Source organism: Bombus vosnesenskii, unplaced genomic scaffold (genome assembly GCF_011952255.1).
Source record: "Bombus vosnesenskii isolate JDL3184/JDL3185 unplaced genomic scaffold, Bvos_JDL3184-5_v1.1 scf7180000013302, whole genome shotgun sequence".
In the NCBI taxonomy this organism is placed as follows: domain Eukaryota; kingdom Metazoa; phylum Arthropoda; class Insecta; order Hymenoptera; family Apidae; genus Bombus; species Bombus vosnesenskii.
The window spans coordinates 2,677,903-2,699,706 of NW_022882951.1; the positions used below are offsets into that span (position 1 = coordinate 2,677,903).

Sequence of the window (21,804 nt, forward strand, 5' to 3'; positions counted from 1 at the left end):
AACATCCTTCGAACACCCTCACCAAAGTCCGACTGCACGAATTTCAATGGCCCGACTTTTATTTTCTTTGCACGTATCTGACATAATAGCCAATTACAAATGCAAATGCATGCAACGAAGGAAAATAACATGGACAAAGCGCAGATTATCCAATTAGCTTGAATCCATATTATTTTTTTAACATAAAATGCGATACGATAAACTTAAGAACGGAAGTTGCTTTTTATTTACATAAAGATAAAATTGAATTGACAAAGTTGAATTCAATATTAGGGTTATATCGTTAACGATTGATTTTATTTATCAGAGATATTGTACGAAATTTACTCTTCTAAGAAAGACTAGAGAGAAGAAGAAGATAACACTCGCCATGTTTTTAGCACGGGATTAAAAACTAAAAGCTTGCCATTACGGTCTCGCAAATTACGATATTACGGTAATAGAAACATAGGAAAGGGACCAAGTAAATAAAAAGGAACAGGAATGCCTAAATACCAAAAACTCTGCCAGAACAATTGATAATAATAAATAAAATTAATTAATGATAATAAATGGTAGTATACAATCTGAAGGAAAGATAAAGATATTCAAAATATTTTATTAAACGGATATGGTAAACATTCATATCTACTATTCTGACGAACAGAAGTGGAAAGAAAATACTAAAAAATTCACCGCTGCAAGAATAAACAAAACAAGACCTAGATTAACACTGAATATACTTTATCGAGTAAAAATAGAGAAACATCTTATTAATTTTTCTCACCGAAGAAGAAGAAAATATACAGGGTATCGAGCGAAAACAATGAAAAATCCCACGTTACCTCGTCGTTACCTTCTGCGTCTAATCCTGACCTACCTTCGCGCGATTCCGCGTAGAAGCACCGCGAATTCTATCAAATGGAATACGGTGTGCATGGCTACGGCCCTGACTGAGTTAAAAGAAGGCATTCTACCGTGATAAATTCACCATTACGGCGAGTGGGGCGGCATACAGTCGGAGAAAGTGGCGTTAGTTGATATATACCCAGGCAACGCGGGCCATCGCACGCATTTTCAATATCGCTCTCGCTAATTTCAATCGGTGGAGATAAATCACGTCCTCCTGACACCGGCCAGCGACAGGATGACGTTGTTGATCGGATTGTTCCTGATTGCCAGCTGGACCGGAGCTGCCTTTTCCGAACTACGTGAGTACCATTTTCATCTTCGCGCCTCTGAATCCTGTTACGGACTTGAAGTAACATTTGCATCTGGTTTTGTTCGAACGTCGTTGTATCTTGGGAAACGATGACATGTTTCATCCATTGGATGTTCTAAGGAGCATTTCGTGCATATTATGAACGTTCTATACAGTTTCGCATCTTTGAATTTCGCACAGATGGATAAAAAACCGCGGTTTGGTAATTACTAATGCAACATAATAAACGCTACTTGATTCCAAACGTCGCGATACTTCGTAGCTGTTACTTGAAAGATGTTTAACACAACTTGCATCCAAGAAGAACGTTTGCCATGTCCTGGCTGAGTAAACTGAAACGTCAATGATACCTTTACTACGTTGATCTGATCTTTCTCAGTGTTGAAACGTTGATACGGGCACGCGATTATCCACGACTCGTGTATAGAAACGTTTCAAGGACGATAATAATGAAAATTGATTCCTAATATGGTAACTATTGTCATGGTTCGACTTCGTTATTGATAGGTATTTACGTACATAATAAAATTAACTTCTCATAGTTTGAGGATTTTCTGGGAATCTTACAAGAATATCAAGCATTTTGAGAAATAAAATAATTTAAGATTGTTCGTCTTTAGGAGAATATCCTGCTTAGAGTAGTTTATGTCGCAACACGAAATACGTAGTTTAATAAAGTAGTTAAGTAGTATGGTTAAAGTACTTCAAGTATTTTTGTACCACTTTTATTTTACAAGTATATTGTCAGTTTAAATGTTATAAACGTAAGTACATATTTTACAAAGCCTTTTGGTAAATCTGTCTCTAGTTTAATTACTACGGATCTAAAGTGTAAAACTTATAAGACAAAATTTCTTCTACCAACAGTGTTAAAACGTTCCTGAAAAAGTTACCCCACTAAATCCTTTTCATTTACGATGTAACGTAGCTAAGTTCTTATTGCTTCGATAAAATGAAGAAAAAAAACAATAAGATACGTACGACGTTTGGGAAAAAAGATGGAACAAGCGAGATGCGATATTTAAAAAATTTATCGTTCGAAGAACTTTCGATGTTGTGTAGCTATAACTTGACACCTGTAAACATCTGTTAAAGGTGCGTCGTGTAAAATGACGTTGCGTGACGTAACGAACGTGTTGGACGGTTCTGGTTTTCGACGTGAATGTAATCGACCGTGACGAAAGAAATTGCTCAAAGAACAAAATCAAACTTTGTTCTTCGAATGTCTTTTACTTTCGAGCGTATATGAATTTTGTTGCTCGATAAAAATAGAAAACGTTGGCGAAACAAGGAAGCAACGATAGCGGATATCCAAACGAAACGCGAAAAATTTCCTACAGGGGGAAGGTTGAAAATAATGTCATCAAAATATTCCAAAATATTAAATTATTTTACATACGAAATCTCAGACGATCCTTATTCGACGTTTTATAGAAAATAAAAATAAAAAGATAAGAAGGGAGCTAAATGTTAAAATATAAGAAAATAGAAACAAAAGGCAAAATATAATATTTTCATAAAATACTTTTTCTACCAAGCATTAAAATACTTTCGCAAGTCACTGTACATATTTCTCAAATTTTGTCGTACGAATCTCTCGAGTTGTAATCACGCGCAATAGGGTGGGATACGCATGAAGGAACGGTAATTCTACTGTTAAACCAACCCTTAGCCCCAATCAACGTTATTGTCACCTCGTTTCACTCTCAACTTCATGCTTCGAGTTTTACGATGGAACTCTTTTTATCGGTCGTTTAGAAATTCGGGTCGAACGGACCGGCTGCAGGTTGTAAGGACATTCTCAAAGAACGATCAATCGTCCACAACGGTCCGCTCTTTCTAGCTATGGGCGATCTATCAATCAGTAACAACGCGGCGCCGCGCCTATCCCGTTGATCCCCTGTATCGATCGATCCTTTCTCGAACGCGTGTGTTTTCTTCTCTCCTGCCTTCGGACTCTTCAGCATTGAGAATTCGCCTTTACGGTCGTAGAAAGAGCATGGACGCTCGCCAACGTAATTTCACTTTCTACAGAACGTCTATTTACTTTCGATTTTAAGCCTGGCCTGCAGCAACTGGCAAAAAGACGCTCACCGTGACTCTTTGGTCATCAACCATCGTTGATCGTTCAGTCGCCCAAGGTTTGCACGTTGTTCGTAGACTCTTGACGTAGTGCGTTGCATATATTCGTCGTTCGTACAGTGGTGGACAAAAGGAAATTTATAGAAAAAAAAGTATAAAAAGACGCGATCATTTTGCAACGCCGATTTATATCTGGCGGTAGACAAAAGAAAATTTGTAGAATAAAAATTATAAAAAGACGCGATCATTCTGCAAAATCGATTTATATCTGGTGGTGAACAAAAGGAAATTTGTAGAATAAGAAATATAAAAAGACGCGATCATTTTGCAAAATCGATTTATATCTGGTGGTGGACGAAAGGAAATTTGTAGAATAAAAATTATGAAAAGACGCGATCATTTTTCAAAACCGATTTATATCTGGTAGGAGCAATTATTTCTAATCTCTCTCTTTTTGTTTGTTACGTTTAATAATAGACGACTATTATCGGTATGGTAAAAAGTTTATGGGAAATATCACGGAAACTGAAATAATAGATGAAAAGTAATTACATAGATACTGAACTGTTTAATAATGTATGTATATTATTTATTGTAGCGAGGCTTAAAGTCTAATGCGATTTTCGTTTACATAGGTACACGTTGAGCAGAATTTCGTTTGCCTTTTTAACGTGTTACTTATAACAATGTTCGCAGTGTTTCCGATTAATCGTTCAATGAGTGAGGTTAATCGAATTCGTCTTGGATATTAAAATAAGCGTTTGCGTTGGTTAGCTGGTAGGAAAGTAGGTCATTTAAATTGCTTAAGCTGCGTCCAGCTAAAATAATTATAGGTTCTACAAACACGCGAGTCGTTGCTTTTCACCGATTGGAATGTCAGGACCCCTTTCGCAACGTAAAAGGAAGTTTTGCTATGTCACGTCGGTTAGACGCATTCTTCTGCAAACGTTTTCATATTGCATCTAAAGAAATTGTTAATTAAACGTTTTATATGATAAACGAACATAATTTGAATTCCTAAGTAATAATATAAAACAAACATTTTCTTACTTCGCTATCCATGTTCACAAATATTTAATTTCCAAGAAAGAAGAGATCTTTAGCAGATTCCCTTACGTAATTCGAATATTTTTCATAACGAAACAAATGACATATTTTTGTAAACAAATTTCTTAGACATTTCATAAATTATCTGATTGTCCTATTCAACGAAAAATGATAAAATCGTTAAGGAGAAGCACATAATTTATAACTTGTCAATTTGCTATTATTATCAACTGCCAAATTATCGTCTACGAAAAGACTTGGATGCCCTGTAACAGCGTCCATATTTAAAAAATCCAGATTCTTTCGTTCAGAAACCTTCCATCGATATCATCTATTGCGAAGAAACGTTTCACTTTTCGTCGTGGCCAAAATTACACTATTACATCTGCTTTGCAGCACCTGGTGTGCAGTCTTGTCCACGAGCGCTCGACCTGCCGCAATACGACAGATGCGTGGTGCAGCAATTGAACGCTATAACGCCGTACCTGGCCAAGGGAATCCCGTCTTTGAAGTTGCCAGCCTTAGATCCTCTATTCCTACCATCGTTAACGGTGGATAGAAACCTGGATTCGCTGAAGATCAAGGCGAACATGAGCCAGATTCGCGTGTACGGCGCAACGAATTTCGTTATTAGCGATTTGAAGGCCAATCCGAATGATCTGTCGGTTCGTCTCAAAGTTCAGCTGCCCCATGTCCATGTGAACGGAGATTACGATGTACAAGGAAGATTGCTGTTACTTCCATTGAATGGAGCTGGTAGTTTCAAAGGAAACTTCAGTGAGTATCTGAATCTAAGTATCTAAATATTTCCGCCTCTCGTACTATCGAATTGATTTATTGCTACAGCTAGCACGGAAGCGCAAGTAACCGCTCAAGGCAAAGAAGTCACCGATAAGAACGGAATACAAAGGATCGAGATCGATAAGCTGGTGACAAAGATTCGCGTAGGAGACGGAAACATCAGACTAAAAGCACCCCCTAGTCACACTGTAGCTGGTAACTATCTGCTTAATCTGTAACTTAACTTTCGTCTCGAATCGAAAAACGAAGGGAAGGTGAGCTTAATTCGTTAAAAGAGATTAATTCGCTAGGCAATTTCATTCTTTTAAAAAATCGTCTACCGCTGTAATACCAAATCTGTCCATATTTCTTAAAGATAATTTGAATGATCGCTTAAACGAAAATACAAATACAAAAGCCAATTGTGAATTCTGCATAAATTTCCCGTTAAACAGACATAATAACATTCTTCCTAACAATCGAAATTCAATAGTATGAAATACTTCCTTTTCTTTGGCTCGATAACTTTAAATCTGCTCCGGCAACCACAATCTGCGAGGCTTTTGTTCAACTTCCCCTTCGTTCTTCGATCTTCCCTCATTCCCTTCTTTTTCTCACCTTTCGCTGCAATTTCGTCTTTTCAGCTGACGCAGCGGCCACCTTTTTCAACTCGAATCCACGCTTAGTCCTGGATATCGCCAGCCCGATTATCGAGGACACAGCCGCGACTGTTAGCAGAGCATTGGCCGCCAGAGCATTAGGGGCTCTCACAAAAGAGGAATTACTTCCCTAGTCCACGTTCGCTACGTTAGGCGATCCCATAAGTAATGGTAGAGTGCGTTTAACGCGTCTCCTGTCTCGTCGACTATGAATATTATTCAACTCGAAATTATCAATTTCAAATGATACACGTTTGGCAAATTAAATTATCAATTGTATTTAATACACGCGAAAGGTGTTGTAAAATGTCAAATGCTTGGTGTCAGATTATGTCAAGTAGCAAGCATTTGTATTTTGCAAGGTATTGTAATTTTATACTTGGACGCATTTGCACATTTTCTTTGTTAATAATCTTATAAATATTTGAAAGCATATTCACTGAGCAAAGTTATTTGTCCAGATGTAACTTAAATACTAGAGTTTCTTTTTTCTAATAATAATCTTTTCGATATTATAAATATTAGCACGCATATACTGCATAATTTCTTAAGTCCTATAAACGTTTCTTTCTGGTTCAATGAACATTTTTGCAACGTTCTGGAATATCACGAACAAAATTGTCGATTTCGATATGGAAAATCAGGTCCGACAGGAAACGTGAAAAACAGAGAATTTTTTAAATTGTAAGTACGTACTTAGATCGTTTTTATACTGCATATTAGATATAGCTTGATGTGATTAACTATAGCAAGTAACGAATGGTAGTTTGTTGTCGTCATAGCCTACATTGGAAATAGCATTTTTAAACAACCAAAAAGGAGAAAGATATTTTTAATTTTGAACATTATACTTTAAATAACTGAATATACGTTATTTTTGTTATTGTAAAATCTTAATTAATTCGTCGTTATTTGTTATAAAATATGATTACAATGAAACAACATAGAATCTGTTTGTATATACTATAAATGTGTACTTTCATATAGATATCGAATATTATACGCTTGTTATTAATTTTCAGGTGTAATTGTTAAAGCAAATCATTTTGCGATCTTTTGATAAAATTTTATTATTCATGGGGCAAAATGTTTCGTTACAATTGGACATTCCTCTGTACATTTAAAATTATTCGCCTACTTTTGTACAAATCGTTTGACATGTTAGAACGTAATTACACAATTTCATAACTTCATTGTAAAATCATTTGTTGCAACTACGTATCATGTTGACGCATTTTCTGTCTGGTTTCTTGTTTGTCGTTCGTTGATCGAAAACTTTTGTAATAAGCCTAATAAGTGTTATAATAAATCCTAAGCTGAATATACCTTACCTTGATTTTACAGTAACATTTAATAATAAATTTTAAAAGCACGCCTAAATGCTTTTCCAAATGTTATATATTTATTTTATTTTCCAATTATTCGTTGATAATTCTTTAACAAGATAATACTGTCGAAATGTGTTCTTTTATTCGTTTATAAAATATACGACGTATGCAAATGTATGCCCGTATGAATATACATTGACAATAAAAGATAACAAAAGTAGCTGTACAAATTTTTACAAGATTATCGAAACCGAATCTTAACGATTTAAACAGTTTAATCGTCCGGAAATAGTTCTTTGTAGGTGAAAGTCTTTGTGATTTTATTGGTCACGTCCGTGAAAAGTGTTGCCAGCGATGTTTCCAGCACCGGTGTGATTTCGTCCAGAAATAGAGCGTTGTTGTTGTTTAACAACTCGTGGGTGGTAGCGGCTGATCGAACGAAAAATGCGATTAACACCTCGAAAACGTATTAATGCAATTCATAATTCACGATCGAATAATAATTATTCACCGTTACGAGGATCTGAGAAATAATTAGGATACTACAAAAGCAATTAAGAAAAATTACCAATGTAGTTTACTGATGGGAATATATAGTTAAGCTAACAATTGGCTTACCAAGAACAGTATCGCCGCCAAACAAATTACTGAGATTTAAATGTGCCTTGCCGATTTTGATCTTCATCTTCATCTTCTCAAAATTAAGGTAGACGTCGTTATCTCTGTGCACTTTGCGTGCTCGTAGGACGACGTCCGAATCGTAATTGGCTTTGGAATAAAAATCAATCAAATCAAAAACGGTAGATAGAATTTAGAAATGAAATAAAGAAATTTAATTACTGAAAGATCCAGTGATATCACCCTGCCCTGTCAATTTCAGCAAAAGCAGCCTTGCGTCGATCTGGTACTTCCCTTGAAAGCTCAACTTATCGAAATTCACCTTGAAGGTGAAGACTACGTTCTCTACGTCAGCTTTAAGGTCCCGGATATTGAACGAAGATGGACCAAACACCTAATTTTCGATTATTAATGTAAAAAAAAAAAAAAACAAATTATAACAAAGAAAAGAAAAGAAAGTGAGGATCAAGCAAGTAACATCGATCTATGCAAATGATCGCGTTCCGTTCTACAAATTTACCCGCAAATCCGTGAGATTGACGTCGAGCCTCGCTCCGACTGGTCCTCGAGACAGATGAATTTGTTTGAGGTTTAGGGGTTCGATGGCTGGTGCACCGAGTTCTGGTATCCCAACTGATAATTTATCACGAAGCTGATCGATGGACCTGGTGATGCATTTGTTGATATCTGGATCGCTCTTCTTGCACGGCTTTATGTAAGACGCTGAAATTGAACGATTGCTCAAGCTGGATTAATTGTTGACGCGTTGAAATCGTCTCGTGCGATTCGAACGGTCAAAGTAATACGGAGAAATGTATCGCGCAATTTTGTACAAACGCGTATTTTGGTCGAAGAAGTTGAAAGGTTGACTAAGTTAGGCAATTAGAAATCAAGAATCAAAGATTAAGAATTGGAGATCTGGAATTAAAAATCAGAAATGAAGAAGGAATCATTATGGATCACTTGGAACAGGAATTGACAATGTCGTTTTAGCGAAAATTGTGTTACTTTGTGCACGAGATTGGAATCTGCATAATATTTGCTATTTTGCTAGCGTGATTATTAACAATTAGATCATGCGCGTTTAAGCAAATTTAAATTCTTAGGGATACAAAGAAAAATAGAACCTGCATTGTGATTTGTTTGATTCATCATTGATGGAAATAGAAAATATAAGATTGCACTTATTTATCACGTTATATCAACTGTATCGTTCTAAATTCTAATTTTATTATTCAGATCAATTTCACGTTACTTGTTCTATGAAAAAGAATAATAGAAGGAAATATTTATTATCTTCGATCTCTTTAACAATTTCAAAGTCCAACACGTACAAATGATAAAAAAGTTACTACACTTATAACAAGGATTGCCAATTCATATAGCTAACGTTTTTAAATAAAAAGTGTAAGGTTTTATTCCACAATATCTATTTGCACCTACTTAATTACGAAATCCACTATACAACGCAAGAAGATTTTCGTTCCGTCGCTTGTTCAATATCACCTTTAACTATTATTTTCGTTATTGTCTTCGGCGTATCTTCTACTACGAAATTCTATCTTCTATTTCATCCAATTTACTACGGAAATATCGTTTTTCGTTAAAGGTTCAAGGGGATGAATTCTTAATCGACCAGAGATTTCAAGAGAGAGATCGTCGAAACGAACCAAATCGGCGATCTTGTTTCTTGTTGTTAATCGAGTTCAATGTCGTGGATGCAGTCCTGTTTTAAAAAACCGAAAGCGGCACGATAGATGTCGAAACGCGTTTAAAATGCACGCTACATGTGTACTCACTTCTGTCTTTCATGGAGAGCCACTACTGAAATTTTGCAATCGATCCTTAATACCTATCAACACATTCTCGAGAAGATCTCGTTGGCATTAAGCAAGACACAAAAATTAGGATAAGGACTGGTGAAAGGAGATTAATTCCTTTGAAACTCGCGGATGACCGATCGTTCGATGCGCGATTTGTGCGAAATTTCCTTTTACTTGGAACAGTGATTCGAAGTGGATAGAATTTCTTAGTAGAGATCGTTTCGGAATTTTCCTTTTAATTTTAATTTTTAGGATTTTTCTGTTTTCAATTTTGCAATCCTTCGTTTCTGATTTTATATGCTTTTGTTATGGAAATACTCACGCAAAACAGCAAGGACTGCGGAGAACAGAGTGGCTGTTAAGCTGAAAAAAAATAGAAAAATATTAATTGCTATTTTATTGCATCGTAAAGTACATCTCTAGTTTCATTCCATGTTTTTGTAACAAAAGACTATAGAATCTCGGTACTTTACCTTTATCGATCTAATTTTCTTCGTTTAAGCGAAAAGTACGAATGGTGCTTTATTTAGGGCAAAGATATCGAAAGAGAAGAAAAAGTAGCATAAAAGGTGATTATTTTATATTATACAAATTGTTTGACTTTTAAACGAATATAGCTATATATATATGGTTTTATTTATAAATATAACCTAACCTAAAATAAAACGAACCTTAAATAACTAGCCTTAACTAACCTAACCTTAAATAAAACCATCTTTATATATTTTTTATTTAAGACTTCTTCATAAATAAACTACGAACTACGAACTATTGAATTAACTTGTCACATTTATTTACATCGAACTTGAATAAAGGACTCTATCGAATCAGAGATTAGCTCGTAAATCGTAAGTGTACGCTTCATGAAGAAACTGTATGCTGGTAAGATTCTTTAAACGAACGATGCCAAGGTTGTCTTATATACCTTGCATAAAGACGCCTTAAACACATCTGTAATTACTATGATTAACGAAACATTGTATTTCAACTATATAATCCAAAATAATTTGCTATAGTAATGTATCAGATATTTTCGTAAGTAATCGTCTGAAAACACGTCAGTTAGAAACATTTATTTGAAAGATAATCCATCAACTGGAGAGCGTGTAGTACATCATTAAATGATCGATTGAAACAGAAAGGGAATAGCTGCTGCTTGGCTTGAACCGAGACTAGTATTGCATCACTGTGTAGCATTTCCAAACCACAACATACTCGACCCGCGGTTTGTGTAACTTTATGTCTTCCGCGTTTTACGATCTTGCAAATTTTCGTCGAGAGTTAGTCATTAAAGAAACATTTCTTATGTCCACAACTTTTTACTTTTAAACTTTCCACGGTTTCTCATGCACTTTATCACGCGTAATGTACATGTTTCTATCGTTTCACGACATCGATAAATTCAGAAGATCAAAGCTAGAAGACACGAATAAATAATTATTTGTTTGATTTGATGAAAAATATCACATCCATCTAACTCGCACGAAGAAAACGTAACACCTCGAAGTGTTAAGAAATATCCTTAGCTGCTTGTAAAATAAAATCGAGAATAAAATCAGTCTGCACGAGTATTTGATGAATGACGACCACTTTTTTCGCGCTATGATTATCGTCCGGATCAAGATCAATATATAATTACGAATCTACATTAATTTCAATAAAATTTTGCCTTGTGGGTTTGAAATTCTACTTATATAAGTCGTCTATTTCCCCAAGTGCTCGCAAAGTGTCGCCTCGTTCATAAAATTTTCCAGTACATCGATGCGGATATTTCCCTTTTTAAACAAATAAAATATTTATATAATATATATTTATAAAATAAAGAATATCATGGTAGATTTCGAATATTCCTTTATAAATGTTTCCACTTTGATATCTCAACGTTCGAATCTATCAACAAGATCCTCATATTCTTCGATAACTATAGTACGATACAATATAATCTTCAAGCTTTCAAAGACACCCCGTTAACAGTACGCACTTATCTCCCCTAACCGCACATTCGCAAACTCTCACTGAACACATATTTCACTGGAAACTTTTACTCACGATCGGCTAATAAAATTAAAAAAATTAAAATCAAGAAAATAGAGAAAAAAATAACACGCCCATCGACCCTCGATCGTGTAATACGATAATACAACCGTAACAATTGCGACGTAACACAAGCAGCCAAAATTCCCTTTAACCGGTTAAACGCGATTACAGTTAAAGATCGATCCTTAGTGGCTTAAGTTAATTTTGAATCCGTAACCGAAAGAAACTAAGAAGGAGAAAGAAGACAAATTGGTCGTACCAAAGGCGCACAAGAAGAGCGTACATCACGGCCGGTCAGCAGGTTCTCTGGCGTCTAACCGATCGAAAGACGGGGATGATATGTAAAGCCACGATCCCCGGACAGGACTGCAGGGATTGCCTTATCGCATTAAGCATGCTGATTACCTCGTGCCACTTGTCGGTCATTGGTCCAGCCCCGTGGCTCGCGCCACACCGATGCTAACTTCTGGAGAACGGTGTTGCACACCGTCGAATCGCCTGTTGCCTCCATCCATCCGTCTTTCTTCGCGATTTTCACGACTCGCTCGATGCTCGAGTTCTATCTCTTTAACGCGTTCGCTGTCGCGGCTTTCCAGAACTTTCTCGTTCGCCGCTACCGAACAAGCGGGCTGCGCACTCGACTTTCCTGTTTGGCGGAACGCGGCAACTATCGCGACGAACGGGTTGCCACTAGTTGTTTATCCGCGTTTCCTAATTTTGCTTCCTTCGAATTTGAAAACCGCGCCGCAGTGAACACGTTGGAGCAGTTTAGGGGAAGATTAAAAGTTCAAAGAGTTAGGTAGGTGGTGGTTACGGTAGAAGGGTGGAGAGTCAAGGGGCGGTGGATCGTTCGAACAAGACGATTCTCTTGACGAAACATCGTTTCGCCAGATTTTCGTGATTTAATAATTCGTATTTTATTTGTTACTTGGTATTTTAATAATCAAAGGAGATTTAGAATTCTCGAGGGAAATTAGGGCAGAGTGAAAATGGGAGACTTTTAGGGCAGGCACGTTTCAAGTGTTTCAACGGTTTACGGTTCGTGCGGTTGGGATGATTTTCGGGTTTTAATAGCCAAAGGCGGATTTGGAATTTTTGAAGGATGGCTAGGCATAGATAATTTCAGGAGAATGAAGAGTTTTCCATTCTCCATTCTCCATTCAGGAGAATGGAGTTTTTAAGTGTAGATAGTTTGTAGCGTTTGAGAGACGAAAAAATTGAAACGTTTTGGGAGATTTGAAGTAAGAGAACATCGAGGAAAGATATTAAATTAAGAAACGTAGAAATTAGCAGCTCGAAACCTTCGTAGAAGGAGAAGTTGAAATTGAGAGAATTTACGGAATTCTTAAGGTTCTGTGATCGTAGTTTGTTTGTCTCCTCTTGGAAAGGGTTGTTGATGCTTGTAATTGAAAATGGTACTAAAAACACGTGTAAATAAAAAAAATTATATTCCATATGGGGTACGTTAATCAAAGAAGAAGTTATTACTGAATGGGGAAGAAATACTATCAAAATAAGAATAACAAATTTGCGATACAAATGACTCTGAACGCAGAGAGACGTATGAAACGTTTAACTTTATCTTAAGAATTCATTGTGTAATAACAGACACGAGAATTATAACGTGAAGAATGTACAGTTGCAAGTGTATACGCATTTATTGCAAGAACTAGGAATGTTGTGCGAGAGAAATTGACGAACCGAGTAAAAACTTGTAAACAGTTGTAAATCACGGTAAACGTTACGTCACGCTTTCATTTAGGTTACTTGTTTATGTAGTTTTTTGTAGCTCCTTGCTACATCCAGAGATTTAATAAATTAATAAAGAAATGGAAGAGTAAACGGGTGAAAGGAGGAACGGGCATGGCTGATTTACGGGGACGCGAGATTTGAATAATTCTATAGCCCACGTTAGAGATAGAAAATTTATAATAAACATAAAGATACTTGAAGATAATTGCAATTGCAAAACGCGCGATGATTAACTCGTCACATGCTGAATTGTAGATAATACTCGAACTATTAGTACCACGTACATTAATTTTTTAATCTTTGGCGGAAGAGGAAATACCATATTAATAAAAGTATTCTGAAAAAATGACTCATTTTACGCTTTTCATAAAATAAAAACAATCTTTATTTATTAACACCATTGCCATACCATTAACTATCAAAAATCCCATAAGAGGAAGGGATTAACTTGTCTTCTGTGTCATTGGAAGAAACACAATTGCAAATTTCCAATTATTGTATATTATTAATTATTATATTAAATGAATTTCTTGTGCATATTATCAGATTATTTAAATTGATATCACGTTTTTTAAATTGCACAGGGTTGCAATAACAGTAAAACATATTATACCAAGGGCATAACAATTAACAATCGTTACAACAGCCTGTTACTTTTTGCATAACAAATCGAACAATGTCCAAAATTGTTACGTGAACCAGAAAGCCCTACCGTTGTCGTCCACAGATATTGCCATTGATTTAGGATATATTTTGCCACATATCGCTCGGTTAATAACAATTTTTGCGTGTAGGACAATAAGAGTTATGCGGGTAACCATTAGTTCGTAGTATTTTAGCTCTTTTTCTCCTCTTAAAGGGAATTCGCCGTTCGATTTCATCTAATTTTAGCTTCTGATTTATCAAAAATCCCAAAACCAAAAAAAAAAATTCAATTTAACTTCAGCAAAACCCGTAAGCCTAGTTTCCCGAACAAAAAATCGAACGATTCTCATAATTTTTAATACATTTCTTCTTTTCTTATTGTCAGAACCAACGATCAGCTTTAATCGAACGTTTCCATCAATGACGTACACATTTAACTTCAGCAAAACCCGTAAGCCTAGTTTCCCGAACAAAAAATCGAAGGATTCTCATAATTTTTAATACATTTTTTCTTCTTTTATTGTCAGAACCAACGATCAACTTTAATCGAACCAGACACGTTTCCATCAATGACGTACACATGCAATTATCTTCGAGTTGTCGACGTTTGAATACTAATCGCGATTCCAAGTAAGTATTCAGTACCACCAACCAAGTAAATATTCAGTTTTACTACCAACCAATCGTTAATAGCTATGCTAATCGATCGAAACGACAAAGTGGTCACGTAAAAAAACGATTGTTCCAAGAGAACGATCCACTGAGATCGTGTGAGTTCGATGTTCTTCCACCATTGCAAATTAGTGTATTCGTGCAGCGGCAAAGGAAGGGGATGAAAGAAGGGAGGAACAGTCGGTCGTGGCGATTTCTGCGGTTTTTACGAGGATCGTTAAGCGACGGCGAAAGTTGCAAAAGCGATCGCCGCGGTACTGGCCCTAAATTCCGCGATCCGTGACAAAATATGCGAGTAAACCCGGTCACTTACCTCGAAGCGTGATCTTAATCATCGTACCACGTTCGTGGAATAATGTTGCAACTCGATCAGGGATTTTATTAGCTGTTTCTCTACCTTTCTCGTTTTCCTCCCTTTTTTCCCTTTTCTTTTCGTTCTTAAATTGATGAATTTAAGAAACAAGTTTGAGTTTCTCATCGAGTATCCTCTTCGCGATGTTTTCGTGTTTTTACTAGAGGAAGAATCAACTCTTGAGATTTATTAAGAGATTACAGCAAATCATCGATTTATGACGGGAATAAGTTATGCGCATAGTTTACTCAGTTTGAATATAATTCGTATGTGCGTGAATTTAACTATAGTACCAGATATAGTATCTTATTTACAATTACAACACAATTTACAAAACAAAATCCGCGATCATTTAGTTGCCAACCAAATACTACGTAGATTTTCAAGCGATCTCTTTGTTCCTTATCGTATCGTCTGCGACGATTATGCCCAGCTTCGCGGCTATTTTCATGGTTTCAAAAAGTTCCTTCCGTTCCTCTTCCTTCCCTCTCCACTGTATAAATAATACAAAGAAGCGATTAACGTATTAAAGTAAAATTATAGTAAAAGAATAATTGGGAAATTGTCTCGTGGATCAATGGAGAAGAAAATATTGTTTCTTTGCTTATACGCGAATGTATGATAAATATCATACATTTTATAAAATGTGGTATCTCCCGTATCTTGCGAAATGTCTGAAAATAAACATGTTTGTTCAGCATGAATAAAACATATTAATAATAAGTTTCAAAGAAATAAATTTAGAAAATGAATATGAAACTCGAGGTGTAAAATTAGGATAATGATTAAATCAAGAGACGTTATTTTTTAAAGTAAAATATTATATTGCAAAAGATCAGAGGATAGTCTGACAACTACCAATCCATTTCACCCTACTCGCTTGTAGTTTTTCACTTTTTTATCACGAGAATAACGATAAGAAACTTTTCTTACAAAAAAAGTAGGAAAGAAAGAGTACTAAATACAGTACTTAAAGTACTTAAAAAATAATTATGCTTTCTGTACTAGTGTACAATTAAAAAAACAAGTCATAATTCTTGGTCTGTGAATCGAGAAGTACTTCTGGCTACAAACCATACGCTTTCTCACGTTCTTTTATATTTCCTCCCCTCTTATAATAACCATAACCATATCATAGTTCAATGAAAGATAAGTTCAATAACAATGATAATTTAATTCCTTGTTCTTCTTTGTAAAAATAATATACCTAAAAATCTGTCAAATATTTCCTATTCCGTCGTCTCGGAACAAAAATATTGTAATATTACGATAACAACAAAATAAATCTAGCACTTACACGCAAACAGATGGAACAAAGAAGAGAAACAAGATGGAAAAAAGAAAGAAATAACGTGAGTCGAAATATCAATTATATAAATATTATATTAAATAGTACTTACACGTAAACACATGGAACAAAGAAGAAAAACAAGATGGAAAAAAGAGGAATAGCGTGAAATATCAATTACATAAATATTTATTATACTCATTAAAATTCTAAATTGAAACGGACTAATTGATAAAACAAACTCAGTGGGGGAAGACTCTTCCTATGTTTTTTTGTAATCACGACTGTCGTGATTCGTTGTCGTGATTCAGAATCGTTGTCGATTCAGCATACCCTGAGAGTATATATAAGAGGTTGGCAGACGGCCGAAGATCAGTTCCGATTTCTGCAGAAAAACGGAGATCTGTGATCATTTCCGCTCTTAATATTGAATCTGACAGAACGAAAGAATGTTGTCCAGGTCGCTTCTCTTTCTGACGATTGTTGTTGGATTTGTGGCAGCTGAAGTTCGTAAGTAAATTTCAAGTTCGATATGATTTTTTCGTTTTTTTTTTTAATAAAACAATATATCTCACTTAAACTTCTTATACACTTGAAAGCTTGTTAAATAATATTTTAGATTTCTTTAAAATAAAAATTTATACTTATAAATAAGATTCTAGATTTTTAGACATAAGATTTAGAAAATTATGGTGATCAGAAAGTTGAAAGAAGGGAAAAGAATAGGATAGCTGAAAGTTGAAAATAAAACGTCAGTTACTTACATATGTGGTGTGTTAATTAATTTACATATATAAATTATATTGTGTACTATATTATTATATTACTAAATATTAATTGTATAGAATATTCGTATAGATCAAGCAGAATTCATATATTCCGAGAAGGCAAACGTTAATTTAAATAAACAGACAAATATAGATTGTATAAATATTATTGTAAAAATCATAGCAGTTAATTAAACTACAGTTTACCAATTAATATCGGTGAAAAATTCGCTTATTTGTTATTTTAGAGTTAGTTAGTTTGGGAGTTGTTTCAAATCTCTTCTCGTTCTTCATTTTCCGGTAAACCAGTTAGTAGGAAAAACAGTAAAACTTGAGAAAGCCTTTAATATTTAATTTACTCTTTGATATTGTGATTAATCTTTGATAAAATCTATAATCCTGCATTAGTGTTTATCGAATATTCGATAAATGTGTAATAAGACGTAAAGCAGAATAAAGTATCAAATGTCACAATATATAGAAATATATATACGTACACTAAGTATAATTTTACGTTAAATATTGACACTGAAAACTCGCACTGCAACGCGAAACAGACACTTTGAAGCGTTGCTAAAATAATAGACAAACACGTTGTAACTTCCTCTAAATTTAATATTCTTTACTGTGAATTATTTTAGTCAATTCAACGGTAAAACAAATATAATTCCACTGTAACGAATACAACCATGAATTCAACGAAAATACAAGCAACGTTTATCAAAATACAATTTCAAGTGCATAATACGGATAGATACGATTTAGAAGAAATCATTTTATCGTGACTTAAACGCATCGTATCGATAGAGCTAATGAATCAGAATCATGTAACAGGACATAAAATAAAGATAAATAAAAAAATGAGGAAAAGGCTTTTTCATACTGATATTTTAATTAAGCGGTTATAGATGATTAATACACGGATATGTCGAGGATATCCATAAATGAATAAATATCATGGACGACATGAAGGCTGTGCATCGTAACACAGAAGAAAACTTTGCATGCCATACAATTACTATCAATGCTGTCGAAAACCAGGAAGCTCGCAAATCCGATTGCGCATAGAATTTAAAGAATTACAGTTTACAACAGATTGGTAAAATATGTTAAACCTTGAGTGTTGAATATTTATTTGCGTAGGTGAAAACATTTTACGAAATTGTATGTTAACTTATCTAAGATGATCTAGTCGACTGAAAAGTAGTATTAAAGTGAGAATATTTTACGCGATTTGTACATTACGTTATACACTGTATATTAAATGATGTATTTCACAATTAAATTCATTGCATGAAAATAGAACACCGACATATGTAAGTAGATGTAATAACTTAAATATAAGATATAAATATAAAGAAAAAGGAATGCATCAAACGTATCGGTCTAGAATTTGAAATATCTACATCTCTTTTATCTCCTTTCATCTCTTTACGAAGAATAAAATTTTCCTTATTGAATTGAATATATAACATAAATAAGCTATTACACGTAGCTATCGTCTTAGTCGTAAATGTGAAAATAAAAACTAAAAATCTGAAAAACAGGAAATAAAGTAATCGTTCGTGCCAGCAGAAACATACCCTAGAGGGATCGTTATTTAATCGGTCAATAACACCTATAAACGAATAACAATTTTATATATCATGTGTTGAATTTTTAAGAAGAATGGTAGTCTATTGAAAAATATTCTTAAGAAAAAGTAAAAAAAGGGGAATATCTATCCAAATAGACTAATTATCAGAGTACTTTACGTAATCGACTTGGAATTGCTAATCATTCTGCATTTGTACAACATTTAAAATTAATTTCCTTGCAAAAAAAAAGTAAACGCGTGTGTTCCTGGAAATCCATGTTTCTCCTCCCTCCTGTCCTGCATAAAGTATCTTGATTTTTCGTCTTTATGATAAAATATTAGGGAAAATGAATTAGGAGAAAACAAAGAAGATTAGAAATAAAAAATATCAAATTGCCAAAAAATTGCGAACGAACTCGTATACTTTAAACTTCAGAGGAATGAAAATACGTAATAAATAATTTCAAGTGGCAGGATGATAAATTTTTAATTATCGACCCAACCACTTTCTTCACAGAAATAAATATATAATTCTACGGAAAATATACCTTACAAGAAAAGGATTAAGAATAATAATTTTCTTTTACTGCTCTTTCCCCTTAACGGGTTTGAGGGATTTCCGTGTCCTTAACAAAATGCCTTACAGTATCCTTAAGTTACCTTATCAACTAACTTATTTTCTTATTATTGAGTTGGCAACTAAGTAATTGCGGATTTTATCAATACCACCTAATGACAAAATCCGCAATCACTTAGTTACCAACCCAATATTTACCTGGCCAACTATCTTGCTTCCAATCGCTTAGGTTCTACGGACATCGAGTGTTCCCAGGATTTCCATTTCCTCTTACGCTCTAATATCTCGTGCCAACGGCGACTCTGATTATTTCCTTTTCCTTTTGCCACTTCTCATTTTTCGTTTCTTCTTTTTTCTCTGTTTAACAGTATAAAAGAATATAAAATCTTACAAAGATCGAAATAAGAATATTCAGGGCCCGATATTACAAAAACACTAGTAACTGATGTTTCGAAGAATAAGATTGAAAGATAAATATTGATAAATCTGATAACCATCTTTGCAGCTCCTTACATACATATTTGCGGCATGAAAAATCCAAATCTCGATGACTGCGTCATCAAGAGCGTGGCTGGTTTAGCCAAGAAACTCGCCGCTGGTATACCAGAGTTGGATGTTCCACGAACAGACCCAATGGCAATCGGGGACATGACACTTATTGACGTCGAAAACTTTAAGGCCATTGGATCCGACGTAACACTCACTGGCTTATTGACGTATCATATAAATAGTCTGCACTTAGATCTCGAGAAGCACCAAGTAGACATCGATCTGAATTTGGATGAAGCTAAAATAGATGGCAATTACAATATTAGCGCTAAGATCTTGATCCCTATAAATGGAAGAGGACCTCTCACCTTTACCACAAGTAAGTTAAAGAATTATACGTACGTTTCATCGTATCGTTATGTAATTTTTTTATATTTAGAAAATATTAATTCGTTCGGTCTAACTCCTGGCGATGCGCACGAGTCATAAGGCATATTATTATACGAGTATAATTCAAGTAAACTGTAGAATACGTACGAACTTTGTATATACGTCATTTTCAAAATAACAATATCCGCGCGTTAAAAGAAGTATTTCTGGATTCTATTCGTAAAAACTTGTAACGTGTTGTAAGAAACAGCTACAAATTTGGTGTAAGCCAAAGTGAAGTTGAACTTATAAAATTATGGATACGGGTACATTGGCTCGAGAAACTACATATTTGGATACTTGTCATAGAAAAATTCTGTACGCATATTGTATGCGCTGTATAAATTTCAAGAGGGTTGCTCCGTGTCAAACGGGCCACTTAGAGATGAAATATGCTACAGTCCATGTGAAATTAGCCAGAGTTTGAATCGATATTTTATTGATTTCGAATTTGTTTAAGAAATACGAACCTTTGAATTTCGCAATTTTTACAAAGTCGGTTTATAATTGCTTAGATACGATTCTTTCGAGAAAAGATCGGAAGAAATCGACTGTCATCGATCCGCTCTAGCCATTCCCCTCGCCTCGCGTTCACCGTCAAAACCGCAACTGAAAAATTTTTCCGTAACGATAATTACAAACTCGCTTTACAGATGATGTAAACGTAAAGATAAAATTGTTGTACAACCTGGTCGAACACGCTGGAAAACAGTATGTCTACTTCTCGTCGATGACCACGCACTTGAACGTCAAGGATTATACCATCAAATACGAGCCGGAAAATTTCGACAAAACTCTGCAAGATGCGTTCAGACAGGCGGTTGGCCACAATAATCGGGAAATATTGGAAATGACCAGACCTCATTTGGAGAAAGCCATTTCCCAGAGATGCTTAGAAATATCTAACAAGATCTGCAAGCATTTCTCTTACGACGAACTTTTCCCCGATCGGGAGTAAACGAGATCGTTAAGAGATCGCTGCGAAAATCCCTGTGAAATAAAAGGAAATAGCTGTTGGAACGAAATAAGCGGTTGAGTTACGTTTCCCATGAAATAAACCGTTCGTTATTCGAATATTTTTTTAACCATATATTAGCCACGGCGTTTATCGATGACAAATTTGTCAACATCTTTAGAGCAACTGAAATAACATAAATTTCGCGTATTAAAAAATTGTCAACTATGTGAGTGATTTAAATCACATATTCGTTATTCTTGTAATTAATTTTCTTTTTATGTATTTTATTGAAATTATCTCCTTGTTAAACGTTCTACGATATTCTGTAAAAAATGTACCCTACACGCTTATTAGTAAAAAATACGCATTTCTGAAGATATTTGATACAATTGTTTATTGTGATAATAAATTGTATAAAATCATTTTATACTTTTGTTTATTATCTTACCAATTTCTTGTATTAATATCGTTCTACATAATTAACCAAAAACAGATGTAACTGTAAACGTGATGTAAAATTAATTTCTTTATTTGACTCACGCATTGCCCCCTTAAGCATTATACAGATAACTATTTTTTTTTTTTTTCAAAATTCATCGCAAAGTATTGCAATAATCACAAAACATCGAAGATGGCAACTGAAGAATTACAATATTACAAATGTATTTTTAAATTAATTAAGAAAGAAAATACAAACGATACCGCAATAATAATTGCAAACGGA

General features: G+C 34.7%; 3 protein-coding genes across 3 annotated transcripts; 2 read left to right on the top strand and 1 right to left on the bottom strand.

The window, feature by feature from the left end:
• Positions 1-819: 819 nt before the first annotated feature.
• On the top strand, positions 820-5,986 carry LOC117234142 (circadian clock-controlled protein-like). Its single transcript, XM_033495073.1, has 4 exons — positions 820-1,190; positions 4,727-5,107; positions 5,177-5,326; positions 5,755-5,986. The coding sequence occupies exons 1-4, from the start codon at positions 1,127-1,129 to the stop codon at positions 5,901-5,903; spliced, it is 744 nt and encodes a 247-aa protein (XP_033350964.1). The 5' UTR covers positions 820-1,126; the 3' UTR covers positions 5,904-5,986.
• Positions 5,987-7,138: 1,152 nt separating this feature from the next.
• Positions 7,139-12,334, bottom strand: LOC117234141. Its single transcript, XM_033495072.1, has 6 exons — positions 11,835-12,334; positions 9,861-9,901; positions 8,236-8,438; positions 7,938-8,109; positions 7,716-7,865; positions 7,139-7,526 (listed from the first exon to the last, which is right to left on the bottom strand). Exons 1-6 carry the CDS (start codon positions 11,858-11,860, stop codon positions 7,372-7,374), a joined length of 747 nt encoding a protein of 248 aa, XP_033350963.1. The 5' UTR covers positions 11,861-12,334; the 3' UTR covers positions 7,139-7,371.
• Positions 12,335-16,637: 4,303 nt separating this feature from the next.
• Positions 16,638-21,503, top strand: LOC117234144. Its single transcript, XM_033495075.1, has 3 exons — positions 16,638-16,794; positions 19,710-20,072; positions 20,776-21,503. Exons 1-3 carry the CDS (start codon positions 16,734-16,736, stop codon positions 21,078-21,080), a joined length of 729 nt encoding a protein of 242 aa, XP_033350966.1. The 5' UTR covers positions 16,638-16,733; the 3' UTR covers positions 21,081-21,503.
• Positions 21,504-21,804: the final 301 nt, after the last annotated feature.

Coding starts and splice junctions, on each gene's coding strand:
- LOC117234144 (XM_033495075.1), top strand. CDS start 16,734: ATGTTGTCCAGGTCGCTTCTCTTTCTGACGATTGTTGTTGGATTTGTG. Junction 16,795..19,709: donor ATTTGTGGCAGCTGAAGTTC/GTAAGTAAATTT, acceptor CCATCTTTGCAG/CTCCTTACATACATATTTGC. Junction 20,073..20,775: donor ACCTCTCACCTTTACCACAA/GTAAGTTAAAGA, acceptor CTCGCTTTACAG/ATGATGTAAACGTAAAGATA.
- LOC117234141 (XM_033495072.1), bottom strand. CDS start 11,860: ATGTACGCTCTTCTTGTGCGCCTTTG. Junction 8,439..9,860: donor CGCAGTCCTTGCTGTTTTGC/GTGAGTATTTCC, acceptor GTTCAATTTCAG/CGTCTTACATAAAGCCGTGC. Junction 7,527..7,715: donor TGGCGGCGATACTGTTCTTG/GTAAGCCAATTG, acceptor TCGTTCGATCAG/CCGCTACCACCCACGAGTTG.
- LOC117234142 (XM_033495073.1), top strand. CDS start 1,127: ATGACGTTGTTGATCGGATTGTTCCTGATTGCCAGCTGGACCGGAGCT. Junction 1,191..4,726: donor AGCTGCCTTTTCCGAACTAC/GTGAGTACCATT, acceptor TCTGCTTTGCAG/CACCTGGTGTGCAGTCTTGT. Junction 5,108..5,176: donor TAGTTTCAAAGGAAACTTCA/GTGAGTATCTGA, acceptor TTATTGCTACAG/CTAGCACGGAAGCGCAAGTA.